The sequence below is a fragment of the Bubalus kerabau genome, chromosome 15, assembly GCF_029407905.1.
Source record: "Bubalus kerabau isolate K-KA32 ecotype Philippines breed swamp buffalo chromosome 15, PCC_UOA_SB_1v2, whole genome shotgun sequence".
NCBI lineage: Eukaryota > Metazoa > Chordata > Mammalia > Artiodactyla > Bovidae > Bubalus > Bubalus kerabau.
The window spans coordinates 17,685,801-17,700,148 of NC_073638.1; the positions used below are offsets into that span (position 1 = coordinate 17,685,801).

Sequence of the window (14,348 nt, forward strand, 5' to 3'; positions counted from 1 at the left end):
CCAAAAGCTACCTTTAAATTCTGTTTAAATTCTTCAATTTTGGTGAAGCATACATTTGGATCCCAAGGGAGAGGAAATTCATGTGGAGCAAGAGATAAGGTGGAACTCTCATGAAATGATTAAAAGCTTGCATTTTTAAAATAAAAATGGCCATAAAAGGAAGAGAAACTAAAGAACCAGTTAACCTTTGACCATGAAGATGTACAGAGAACATCAATAATTCTTGATGAAATGTGATTTAGAAGAAAGCCAGGAGCTTGAACAAATACTTCTTTATCTATGAATTTGAAAAATCTATCATAATGTAAATAATGTCAAGAATCAACAATCCAATGTTAATCAAACTATGAAGTGGTGCATAACCGCTTCAAAAGTTATTGCTGAGGAAAAGCATTTTTCTAGTAAATTTCTCATTACATTCAAACTTTAAAAATAATAATTGAAAGAATCCTGAAATACATGTTCCAAACTTGTCGGTCTGCCTTTTAACTTTAATGATGCTTTTTTAAAAATAATTTCTAAAACTTAAAAAAATTTTTATTTATTTTTTATTTTTGGCTGTGCTGTGCTGTTGCTGCATGGGCTTTTCTCTAGTTGCAGCAAGTGAGGGTTACTCTCTAGTTGTGGTACACAGACTTCTCACTGCGGTGGCTTCTCTCGTGGTGACGCATGGTCTCTAGGCTTCAGTATTTGTGACTCGTGGGCTCAGCAGTTGTAGCTTCTGGGCTGCAGAGCACAGGCTCAGTAGTTGTGGTGCACGGGTATATGGGATCTTCCCAGATCAGTTATCAAACCAGTGTCTCTTGTATTGGCTGGTGGATCCTTTACCACTGAGCCACCACGGAAGCCCCTTTAATGTTGCTTTTAACAAGCACATATTTTGAATTTAAGGAAGTCTTAAAAAAAAATCACTGTCAGTGATTTGTATAACCCAAGATATCTTGCCTATCCCAAGGTTACAAAGAAGTATAAAAACATTTTTTAAATTTACCTATTTGTACAAGTGGCTCTGTTCTCTTAGTGAAGCTGATGCATGTACTACTCCATTGCTGTTCTTTCAGTTATTTAAATCTGAATTTTAAACTTTTCCCCAGCATACAATATTATGATTACCATGAACAGAGGGCTGTGTCTTCCTTTTCTTTTAACCTCTCACAGTATCTAATAGAGTGTCTTCATTACAGTAAGCACCTGATGTATTTGTGGAGAAAATATAAGCAAGGAGTTGAAGATTATAAAAATTTAGAATAGGGAATATGTTAAACTTTAAGACAGTGGAAGACTACTAAATAATTTTAAAAGTGAAAGTGAAAGTTGCTCAGTTGATCTGACTTTTTGACTCCATGGACTGTCCATGGAATTCTCCAGGCCACAATACTGCAGTGGGTAACCTTTCCCTTCTCCAGGGAATCTTCCCAATCCATGGATCAAACCAGCGTCTCCAGCATTACAGGTGGATTCTTTACCAGTGGAGTCACAAGGAAGCCCAAGAATACTGGAGTGGGTAGCCTATCCCTTCTCCAGCGGATCTTCCTGACCCAGGAATCGAACTGGGGTCTCCTGCACTGCAGGAGAATTCTTTTACCAACTGAGCTATCAGGGAAGCCAGGTTGCTTTCAAAAAGCTTGTTCATATTTTGTTAAAATTTACTGAATTTCACTATAGGAAAATGTATAAAAAGTTTTTTTTTTTAAAGTATTCTGAAGGAAGTGATAAAAAAAAAAACCTGAGTGGTTTTACTCAGAATTCATCATCTGAAAATAAACTGCTATCATGAATTCATTATGATGAATTCATTTGGTGGTACAGCAACAAAATGACTACATTATCTCAGAGTCTAAGTAAAAGCATATGCAACAACCACAATCTCAGCTGCTTTTCAGAAAGATATTTGCAAATCTTAAAATACGTACTGTTCAATTCTTCCTTTACCAGCTCATCCTCTTTCATCTTCACTGTCACTGGACTGCAAGTGATTATAGCCCCTATTTATATACTCTCAGCAGTAAATCTCACAGACAAGTATTCATTTAGTTAGTAACTTCTTTTTAAAGTGTCATGCTCACTTTATTTTGTTAAATATTACTTGGATTCTTCACATAAATTTAACGTATCATTTCATTGTTTCTTTACTTTTTATATAGTTTGTGCAGGTGCAGAAGAAATATAATTTATTTTATATACATTGTTCAGTACTGCTTACTGAACAAAAACACATCGACTGCTGCTGCTGCTGCTGCTGCTAAGTCGCTTCAGTCGTGTCCGACTCTGTGCGACCCCATAGACAGAAGCCCACCAGGCTCCCCCGTCCCTGGGATTCTCCAGGCAAGAACACTGGAGTGGGTTGCCATTTCCTTGTCCAATGCATGAAAGTGAAAAGTGAAAGTGAAGGTGCTCAGTCGTATCGGACTCTTCGCGACCCCACAGACTATAGCCTACCAGGCTCTTCTGTCCATGGGATTTTCCAGGCAAGAGTACTGGAGTGGGGTGCCATCGTCTTCTCCAACTAGATGGGTTAGGAATGTCTTATTCTACCATCTCAATAAAGCAATTTTAACATATTTAAATCAAATCATTGTACTGTATGCCTAAACTTATACAGTGATGTATACCAACTATTTTTTAATAAAACAGGAAAAACTATTGCAATTTTGATGCTGAAAATTCACTAACACATTTTCAGGAACAGATTACATTTGGATAATGAAGGAAATCTGTATTTTAATTATTATTTTAAAGAATCTTATACATATGGTTAGCCATGGCTTTGAAATGAAACCAGAATACTATCAGTTTTAATGATGAGTATACCTACTACACACACACATACACCCTTAACCATACCTGAAGTCCCAGGAGTTCATCAATTGAAGTCTCTGGTTCACTAGGGTTGCTATCTGTTTGCTTAGGTACTTGAGCAATACTGTTGTCACTGTAATACACAAAGGAAAACTTTTATTGTAGTTCTCAACTAGGCAAAAACAATTAGGTATTTTAGACACAAATATTTTACCTAGTCAAAAATTTATTAATGTTTTCTGCAAGCTTTTCTTGAAGAGACTTGTTGCTTAGTATCTTTTCTCGTGCATTTTCAATAACCATTTGCTGAAAAAGAAATCAGTATTAGTAAAAGCACAAGATGGAGTATTATGTTATTTGTCTAAAAAGAATCAATGGAAGCTGGATAGTTTTAATGAATCTAGGTAGAAACTCAAAAGTTATGGTGGTACCTTCTGTATTAATACCAGATTACTATGTTAACCACTTACAAATATTTTCACAGATCCTTCACCAACTTCTTTTTCACTTTGGAACTGCATAGTTCCAAACTCTTTAGCTTTTCATACAAGGTTTTAAATAAGCTGACTCTATTCTGGAAAAATGTCCTATTATATTGCATAATCCAGCAATAACAGTGTATTTACAGTTTCTTAACATACTTCTGTTTCTTACTTGGTGCATTTGCACGGGTTAGCTATTCTGACTGGACTGTTTCTTACTGGTAAATATCCCTACAGTCTTAATGATGTTCTTCAGTCCCTTAAGTTGTGTACCATTCTTTGCGCCACCAAGGACTGTAGCATGCCAGGCTTCCCAGGCCTTCACTATCTCCTGGAGTTTGCTCATATTCATGTCCATCAAGTTGGTGATGCCACCTAATCATCTCATCCTCTACTGCCTCTTCTCTTTTTGCTTTCCATCTTTCCCAGCATCAGGGTCTTTTCTAATGAGTTGCCTCTTCACATCAGATGGCCAAAGTATCAGAGTTTCAGCTTCAGCATTAGTTCTTTCAATAAATATTCAGGGTTGATTTCCTTTAGGATTGACTAGTTTGATCTCCCTGCAGTCCACAGGACTCTCAAGAGTCTTCAGCACCACAATTCGAAAGCACCAGTTCTTTGGTGCTCAGCCTTCTATATGGTCCAACACTCACATTCATTTGTACAGGACTACTGGAAAAACCACAGCTTTGAGTATGCAGACCTGTGTCTGTTTTTTAACATGCTGTGTAGGTGTGTCACAGTTTTGCTTCCAAGGAGCAAATGTCTTTTAATTTCATGGCTGCAGTCACCATCTACAGTGATTTTGGAGCCCAAGAAAATAAAACCTGTCACTGTTTCCACTTTTCCACCTTCCTTTTGTCATGAAGTCATGGGCTGTATGCCATGATCTTAGTTTTTGAATGTTGAGTTTTAAGCCATCTTTTTCACTCTCCTCTTTCACCTTCATCAAGAGGCCCTTCAGTTTCTCTTCACCGTCTGCCATTAAAAGTGATACCATCTGCATATCTGTGGCTGTTGATATTTCTCCCAGCAATCTTGATTCTAGCTTATGATTCACCCAGTCTGGCATTCACATGATGTACCCTGCACACAAGTTAAATAAGCAGGGTGACAATATATAGCCTTATTATACTCCAGTCCCAATTTTGAACCAGTCCTCTGTTCCATGTCCAGTTATAACTGTTGCTTCTTGACCTGCATACAGATTTCTCAGGAAGCAGGTAAAATGGTCTGGTATTCTTATTTCTTAAGAATTTCCCAGTTTGCTTGTGACCCTTACAGTCAAAGGGTTTCACATAGTCAATGAAACAGCAGTAGATGCTTTTTTTGGAATTCTCTTGCTTTCTCTATGATCCAACAAATGCTGGCAATTTGATCTCTGCTTCTGCTGCCTTTTCTAAATCCAGCTTTTTCATCAGCAAGTTCTCAGTTCACATACTGCTCAAGTCTAGTGTGAAGGATTTTAAGCATAACCTTGCTAGCTTGCGAAATAAGTGCAACTGTATGGTAGTCTGAACATTCTTTGGCATTGCCTTTCTTTGGGATTGGAATGAAAACTGACCTTTTCTAGTCCTATAGCCACTGTTGACTTTTCCAAGTTTGCTGACATATTGTGCGCAGCACTTTAACAGCATCATCTTTTAGGATTTGAAATAGCTCAGCTGGAATTCCATCACCTCCACTAGCCATGCTCTTAGTAATGCTTCCTAAGGCCCACTTAACTTCACATCCTAGGATGTCTGGCTCTAGGTGAGTGACCACACCATTTTGGTTATTTGAGTCATTAAGACTTTTTCTATATAGCTCTTCTGTGTATTCCTGCCAGCCGTGTTTAATCTCTACTGCTTCTGTTAGGTCCTTACCATATTTTTCCTTTATCATGCCCATCCTTGCATGAAATGTTCCCGTGATGTCTCCAATTTTCTTGAACAGATTTCTAGTCTTTCCCATTCTATTGTTTTCCTCTATTTCTTTTGCCTTGTACACTGAAGGCTTTCTTCTCTCTCCTTGCTCTTCTCTGGAATTCTGCATGCACTTGGGTGTATCTTTCCCTTTCTTCATTGTCTTTCACTTCTCTTTTTTTCTCAGCTATTTGTAAAGCCTCCTCAACAACCACTCTGCCTTCTTCCATTTCTTTTTCTTTGGGATGGTTCTGGTCATCACCTCCTGCATAATGTTATGAACCTCTGTCTGTAGTACTTCAGGCAGTCTGTCTCCCGGATCTAATCCCTTAAAAGTATTTGTCACCTCCACTGTATATTCATAAGGAATTTGATTTAGGTCATACCTGAATGGCCTAGTGGTTTTCCCCACTTTCTTCAATTTAAGCCTGAATTTTGCTACAAGGAGCTAATGATTTCAGCCACAGTCAACTCCTGGTCTTGTTTTTGCTGACTGTATAGAGCTTCTCCATTTCTGGCTGCAAAGAATATTATTTATCTGATTTCGGTATTGACCATCTGGTGATGTCCAGGTGTAGAGTTTTTTCTTGTGTTCTTGGGAGAGAGTGCTTGCTATGACCAGTGTATTCTCTTGACAAAACTGTTATCCTTTGCCCTGCTTCATTTTGTACTCTGAGGCCAAACTTGCTGTTACTCTAGGTATCTCTTAACTTCCTACTTTTTCACTCCAATCCACTATGATGAAAATGACATCTTTTTTTGGTGTTAGTTCTAGGTCTTCTAAGTCTTCATAGAACCAGTCAACTGCAGCTTCTTTGGGATCAGTGGTTGGGGTATAGACTTGGATAACTGTGATACTGAATGGTTTGCCTTGGAAACAAACCAAGATCATTCTGTTATTTTTGAAAGTGCACCCAAGCACTGCACTTTGGACTTTTTTGTTGACTATGAGGGCTAATCCATTTCTCCAAGGGATTCTTGCCCACAGTTATAGATAAATGGTCATTTGAATTAAATTCCCTCATTCCCATCCTAATTTTAGTTCACTGATTCCTAAGATGTTGATGCTCACTTTTGTCATTTCCCACTTGACCACATCCAATTTTCCTTGATTTATGGACGTGACATTCCAGGTTCCTATGCAATATTATTTTTTTACAGCATTGGACTTTACATTCACCACCAGGCACATCCATAACCGAGTGCTGTTTCTGCTTTGGCCCAGCCTCTTCATTCTTTCTGGAGCTATTAGTAATTGCCCTCCATTCTTCCCTAGTAGGATACTGGACACCTTCTGACCTGGGAAGTTTGACTTCTGGTATCATGTCTTTTTGCCTTTTTTTACTGTTCATGTGGTTCTTGTGTTAATAATACCGAGAGATTTGCCATTTCCCCCTGCCTCTAGTGGACCACAGTCCACAGTTTTGTACTTACAGTCTATCCCAAAGCAATTCTACGACAGTTTTTTTTTGTGTCACATCATATGGCTTGCTTGATCTGCTTCCTGACCAGGGACTGGACCCCTGCAGTGGCAGTGTGGAGTTGCTAGGGAATTCCCTCTACTGTAGTTTTACAGAAATAGTACATTTTACACAGACACACACTATATATTTATATAAATCATATACATATGAATAGTTATAAACTCAGGAATATCTTAAGTTGCAAAGTTTGGGAAGGTCACTTACTTTTTCTACTACAAATGCATTTGGATCCTGCAAATTTCGTATTGTTGAATGAGGCCCAGACTTCCGTTGAGATTCACTGAAACACATTTTAAAAGCTTATTTTTTAACTAGTATGAATAATCCAATGATTATTACATATAAAGACAAATCTTAGTCATGGTGGAAAAGATATTTTCTCTATTTGTGGTAGGAACGAAGGGCAGTAAAGTTGAAAAGCATTAATAGTCTTGAATTGAGAAATGAATCTGAGATCTAGCTTTATTACTTATTAACTATATGGTCTCTACCAGGTACCCTCTGACCTACTTTATAATGGGATAAAACTAAAGCTTTACAGGGTTAATGACAGAATTCAATAAACATAAAGTTATGTAAAGACTTTATAAAAAGGTCAAAGTTCTTATAAATGTTAGATATTGCTACAGTACTTTTATAATTTCATGTGGTTAAGTGTGAAATCTTGCCAAAGAGGCTGAGGTCAGCCTTGAACGAGAGACAACCAACAGTAAACATTCCAACAAAAATACCCAGGGCATGGCAATTGAGAAAACAGCAAAAACATTTTAAGCTATTATCTCTCTTTTCTGAAATATTCTTCAAAAAAAGACACACGGGCTAAATAGGACAGAAAGAGTACTTCTCAGAGAATGTCTGAGAAGATTTTTAATTATCAGTTTAGGAGTTTAAATATATGTTTGTAGACCCTAAAATATGCTGATAAAAAATGATTATTTCCAAAAATCTGAGTTAACATCAATTTTAATGTTTTTCTATACTACTACAGAAAAAACACTTCTAATGAAACACATTCCTAGATCATTGATTTCTGAAACAATCTGATTTCAGGGAGATTATAAAGTAAAAAAAAGAAGTGCTTTGAAACAGCTATAATAGTAGAGTCTCAAGTACTTAATGCAATTTTGTTACTTTATTCATAATGTAAGTATCCTTGTGTAATTTTTTTGTAATGGTTACTGGAAACATGTCTTTTTAGAAAGCATTTACCTTTTGCGTCTACCAGGAGACATTAAACTGGCATGATTTTTCCTTTCCTGAGCACCAGTATTATTATTTAAAGCTTCTCCAGCTGTATTTCAAGAGAACAAAACAGTAAGTCAAGGAAACAGAATAGTTTTTTAAAACTTGAATTAACTGAATAAAAATAGCACTACATAATGATTATTTTAAATTCAGTTAGTATATATTGAATGCCTACTATGTGCAAGGCATTACAGAAGATATTGTGTGTGTTAGTTGCTCAGCTGTGTCCCACTCTTTGCAACCCATGGACTGTAGCCCACCCAGCTCCTCTGTCCATGGAATTCTCCAGGCAAGAATCCTGGAATGGGTTGTCATTATCTTCTCCAATAGAAGATATTAAGATACATAAAATATAGTCGCCATGACTTAAGGTTTTACAATAAAATACAAAGTAGAGTATACAGAATAGTTTCAACAAAAAATACCATGGCAGAACAAACGAACTGTAAGAAGTATAAACTAAATATACTGCTAAGTGTTTTTACCCAGAGGTGTTAAAGAGATTGGAGCAAAGATGGAAATAAGGGAGAATGTAATGGCTGTCAATACATTTTACGTGCACAAAGAGAAAAAAAGACTGGTCTAAGAACCGAGAGAGGTGACACCTCAATTCTAATCCCAGTTCTGTTATTAACTAGCCTTTTGCTCCTAAATATCATGAGCTTTTAATATTATCAAGTATATAACAAACAAGAAGTACTAGATGACCTCTAAGTTTATTCTTAGCTCTAAGATTCAGCCAGGAATACGTAGGATTTTCAACATGTAGAGATGGAGGTTAACCAGAAAAACATTCCTCATTTCAGCAGGACAGACTACTATGAACAAAGTGTTCACATATAATGTGCATTCCTTTTAAAAGCAAATAAGAGGGTTTTTTTTTTTCCAATTAATGCAGATAAGTGAGAACTAGAAGAGACTTCAAGGTTGGACATCAGTTAGAACAGATAAAAGAATCCCAGATTAACACGTCTCACAGATTTAATAATATGTTTATTTAATGGCAAATTGAACGAGTGAGTGCACACATATTATCTAAATTTACCCACTTCTAGCCCCTTATCTTGGAGAAGGCAATGGCACCCCACTCCAGTACTCTTGCCTGGAAAATCCCACGGACAGAGGAGCCTGGTAGGCTGCAGTCCATGGGGTCGCTGGGACTCGACACGACTGAGCGACTTCACTTTTACTTTTCACTTTCATGCATTGGAGAAGGAAATGGCAACCCACTCCAGTGTTCTTGCCTTGAGAATCCCAGGGACGGGGGAGCCTGGTGGGCTGCAGTCTATGGGGTCGCACAGAGTCGGACACGACTGAAGCGACTTAGCAGCAGCAGCCTCTTATCTACTTTTTGCCATATTTTATACCATGAATATAAAGATATTATCACATCATCTCATTCACACAATTTGATTAAAACAAAATTTAAAAGCACAAAATGTAAACTTACTGGTCATAGTGTCTTGTGACTGTGAATGGTTGACCACTACAAAATCTGACCTCAAAGGAGCTGAAATTTGGCCAGTTGGCCTAATAACTTGTGTAGCTGTCAAAGGAGAATTGGTAAATTGTCCTAAAAGATACGGTAAAGGCTCTGAACTGACAGGAGCTGCTTGAGATGCAAGCCTTCTCTGCCGTTTGATTTCTGCAATCCCATTTCTTGTTCGGGCTGAAACACACGAGCATTAAAAAAATTAACTCAATGTCAGAGTAGTTTGGGAATTTTAAGATGTCTATACAATATATGTTCTACACATTTAACAGTGAACCTAAAACACAGCCCCTAGAATTATCACCTGTTTATGTGATAATTTCACAAGAAACAAACTAAAATTGAGTACACTTGAAATTTTAAAAATCCAAGAATACATTTCTTCTGTAATAATTAAAACTGATAACATCTCCACAATCAGGAAAACAAATTTATGGAATGAGAATTAAAAGATGTGAATACATGAGAGCCAATGAGAAAAATAAGATATAATATTTTAAATGCATATTTTTACAATTAATGAAAATATTATTTTCTAATATGATAATGGTACTTAGAAAAGCAGACGTTTAAACAAAATGTAAATGCAGCACACATGTATTGTTAACAAAAACGCTCATCTGACGTTAAATCTGAGTTAAATTAAAGTAATTCTGAACATTATTTAGAGTTTAAAGTTGAATACCAACCTCTCTGACTGGCAGCAAACCCTGGGGAACTTTGCATGCTCCTAATAAACAAAAGTAGTCAGACATTAAAAAATTTCTGTTGCTACGATACATTCTGATTTAGTTACAGTCAGACCTGAAGTAAATTATGAGTTAAAGGCAAGAAATTTCTCTCAGATAAAAAAGATAAGCACTTTTTTTCTGGGTAACCAAATCTTATCTGCTTTAGGAAAAAAACAGTGGCATATAAAAATGCAAACATGTATAATTTTAATAATCAAGTTTCTATCCAATGCAGTAAGCAAGAGCTTTGAAATACCATTAAGAATACAATTTGCCTTGAATTTAGGAACTCAATATATTTAAGAAAGTTATATATAATATTTTATAATTATCAATTATCTTTTATAACTATAAAAATGCCTTCCCAGAGAAATTATGATTTTATATAACTGCATACATAAATACTTCAGAATCCAAGTTGATTTCAAAAGAGATCCTGCTTTCATCAAATTTATGACTATGACATTGTTTCACCAAACTTTTAAAGAAGGAACAAAGCAAACAGGTAAGAAAATTCACAATATAAACTGATTCTCCTTTTGCTATGAACTGGTTACCCATGTATTTTGTAAACAATCAGATACTGTGCCATTTTCCTCAGAAATCTGTCAAATAAGTGTCTGCCAACAAGAGCCACAAAACTTACTGAATCAAATAAGCATTTTTAACAGCACACAAACCAACCTTGGAGAACACCTGGCTAGGAGGTTTCTTTTTTTATGTAATACCTTGTCAGTAAAACACTGCAGTAACTTATAAATACTCCTGAGGTGTTAAGTTGTGAATGTCTTTGAAGACTGTTTGCAAGGGAATGAAAGAGGAAAGCGAAGTCAGGAAAGGGGAATAAAAGTAAGACTACCAAATAAAATGTAGTACAGAGTCACACAAAAAGCACTTGGAGCCATTCTAGCAGTTTCAGCTGAGGAAGGAAATGAGGCCCCTGCTGAAGTGGGGTATTCACTTGTAGCTCTGGGAGAAAGTGTAAGAAAGGATGGTTTTCATACTAGACTCAAGTTGAATAAGATATGTTATAAAATTGATTCCTATTCTAAAGATAGTGAGACTAGCATTCCAAGGCCATGATATAGTTAAGTTCTAAAAGCAGAAGTGTTATTATTCGGGGTTTGTTCCTTTATCCAGTAGTGTTATTATTCGGCTTTGTTCCTTTATAAGGGAAGAACAAAAGTGGCATGGATTACACATATCAATTTTCTGCATGTGTAATGAAGATGCAACTGTATAAGGGAAGTCACATGGGGCTTGAGTTAGTAGATTTCTATCCACGAAGACTGGACAAGATTTGTATTTAGCCAGAGATCTGCCTCTAAATTGTTACAGGAACCTGGGAATATAATTAATTTCCTCATTTCTAAATATTTTATTAAAGTACACAATTTATTTAAAATCATCTAATCAAAGACAAATATCAATAACCTGTAGCATAATTTCAAAATTAGATCAGTGTTAAATAAATGCACAGTGTGGGTCATAATATTTAAATGTGAAGTGACTCTTAATTGTGCTTGCATTCCAAAATTATTATGCACATTCTGATAAGCTGATGGTATAAGCCTTTTATTACCTGATCTGAGAAAGTGTATGGTCTAACTTCTTCCACAGAGATGACATAATTGCTGGGACATCATTTGATGTTTCTAAATCATAAGAGGAAATGTTTCATAAAAAATCCATCATTTAATTTGAACAGACACAGAAAATCAATAAGGAAAACTTTTCTCTCAGCTGCTGATATTATGTTGGGAACTGAGAAATAAGCCTATTTTGTAAAGAATTGCAAAGCTATAATGATGTTGCTTTTTTGGCTCAAGTCACTGAGAATCAGATACAATATGAGGGAAAAGGAAACTTGTGAAAACTATGAAGTTTTTTTAAGATCAATAATCTTGTATTTTCTTTGAATAAAAAGACAAACTATTTTAAATCTTTGTTCTACTTACGTGACATTTCAAAGTCAAAATAATTTGATTTATAAATTTATAAAATTATACAAACTCATGTAAATATAGAAATTAGTTTTCTATATCCCATGTTTTCAGGTCCAAATCACTGTGATTTCTCAGCAACTCCTTAGTTACTCAGAATTACAGATAAAATTCTGCAGGACTAATTAGTCTTTTTCAGGATGTGTTCTAAAGCCACACTGATAGGAAATTCAAGGTATTTATATTCTTTACTATATACTTCTAAAAAGCTCAAACAAGAGAAAGTTACCAACATAAAAGTGGGATATAAACCTTTGTACTGCAGTAACATATTGTTTCTGAGGTCATTTATACTCTAAATATTCCTGTAAGATAGTTAAGATAGTCTGGGAAAAGAAAACCTTGGTAGAATGATCAAATAACCTATTTAAGAGAAAGAAATGAAATTCACACTTTGAAATTCTAGGCTTATTACTTTCTACAGTTTCTAGTTTTGTGATCTTAGAAAAGTTATCTGGCTCTCTAATCCTTAATTTTCTGATACTTAAGGTCTAGTGAACTTCCCTGGTGGTCCAGTGGTTAAGAATCTATCTTGCAATGCAGGGAACTTGGGGAGGATCCCTGCTGGGGGAACTAAGATCCCACATGCTGTGGAGCAACGAAGCCTATGCACAGCAACCACTGAGCCTGAATGCTTTGGAGTCCCTGTGCCACAACCAGAGAGCTCTCGAGTCCTTGCGCCACAACCCGAGTTCTGTGAGCTGCAATGCAAGATCACACGTGATGCAACGAAGATCCCTTCTGCTGCAACTAAGACTTGATGCAGTCAAATAATGAATAAATTAATAGATCTAAAAAATCAATACCTCTCATTGGATTATTTTAAGGACTGAAATAAAACTTCTGAAAGCACCTAGCACAATGTTGCAATAAACAGTACTCAATAAATGTGAAGCTTACATTTTAAAATGTTATCAACTGTACTAATTAATTCTTTACTGCTCAATCTTTTCTTAATATGTTGCAAACTATGGAAATAATGAATATGAGAGAATAAATTTAACTTTCCTCTTCAAGACACTAATTTAGGAAAGTGTTAGTTATATTTATCACTCAATATAAACAGACTTTAATTGGCTATCTCTCAGTGAATTTTTAAAATTATTTCAAAATTTAAAAAAAAACTTCTAATTAAAACAATTAGATAATTGCTGTATAAAACTGACACACACAAAAAAAACCCTGAACCTGAGTTCTTACCTTTTGCTTTCATAGCTACATATTCATTCAAAATTGTTGTCAAATTTTTTCCAAATAAAGACTGAAAAGAAAAAGATCAAGCATTACCAAAACCATAAAATACTACCAATAATTTCCCACTATGAAATATTTCACCATAAAAGTTACTAAAAGATATAGATTAAAAATTAATCAATAAGGAAATGGTAAAGAGTAGGTCATCAAAGGACTTCCTCGGTGGGTTAGATGGTAAAGAACCTGCCTGCAATGTGGGAGACCTGGGTTTGATTCCTGGGTTGGGAAGAACCCCTGGAGAAGGAAATGGCAACCCACTCCAGTATTGTTACCTGGAGAATCCCCACGGACAGAGGAGCCTGGAGGACTGCAGTCCACAGGGTTGCAAAGAGTCGGGACACAACTGAGTAACTAAGCACAGCTGCTGCTGATCCTGCTGCTAAGTCGCTTCAGTCGTGTCCGACTCTGTGCGACCCCAGAGACGGCAGCCCACCAGGCTCCCCCGTCCCTGGGATTCTCCAGGCAAGAACACTGGAGTGGGTTGCCATTTCCTTCTCCAATGCGTAAAGTGAAAAGTGAAAGTGAAGTCACTCAGTCGTGTCCAACTCTCAGCGACCCCATGGACTGCAGCCCACCAGGCTCCTCCATTCATGGGATTTTCCAGGCAAGAGTACTGGAGTGGGGTGCCACTGCCTTCTCCGACTAAGCACAGCACGGGTCATCAAAAATGAAAATAGTCACTCCTCAAGGACTGAATTCTTCTGTGGGTAAAGAAGCTTGTCTATTTGAATAAGATATTGTGACTATGCTTCTTTAGCTAAGATAGTACAATAGCAGGAATGCAGTTTTCAGTTTGGGAGGTAGGGATCCAGTCAAACAAATAAGGACCTACTTCTTCCTGCCCTTTTAATGCCAAATAAGCAAAAAACCTGAGTGTAAGACATATCCTTTCCAAGGATCAGTACCTTTTCTATTTTCACTTCTATCATCTCATAAAGTCACCCCATCCCCCAC

At 36.4% G+C, this 14,348-nt stretch overlaps 1 protein-coding gene across 2 annotated transcripts in view; it reads right to left on the bottom strand.

The window, feature by feature from the left end:
- Positions 1–14,348, bottom strand: part of LOC129628378 (protein NPAT) — a 51,322-nt gene that overhangs the window by 15,427 nt on the left and 21,547 nt on the right. The window contains exons 3-10 of one of the 2 annotated variants that reach the window (XM_055547811.1): positions 13,341–13,401; positions 11,720–11,792; positions 10,096–10,136; positions 9,365–9,583; positions 7,879–7,960; positions 6,874–6,949; positions 3,014–3,105; positions 2,845–2,932 (exon numbers count right to left, since the gene is read on the bottom strand). In XM_055547811.1, coding sequence (XP_055403786.1) covers positions 2,845–2,932; positions 3,014–3,105; positions 6,874–6,949; positions 7,879–7,960; positions 9,365–9,583; positions 10,096–10,136; positions 11,720–11,792; positions 13,341–13,401 — 732 coding nt within the window. The remainder of the gene's footprint in view (positions 1–2,844; positions 2,933–3,013; positions 3,106–6,873; positions 6,950–7,878; positions 7,961–9,364; positions 9,584–10,095; positions 10,137–11,719; positions 11,793–13,340; positions 13,402–14,348) is intronic. The other variant, XM_055547812.1, reaches the window with a different exon arrangement.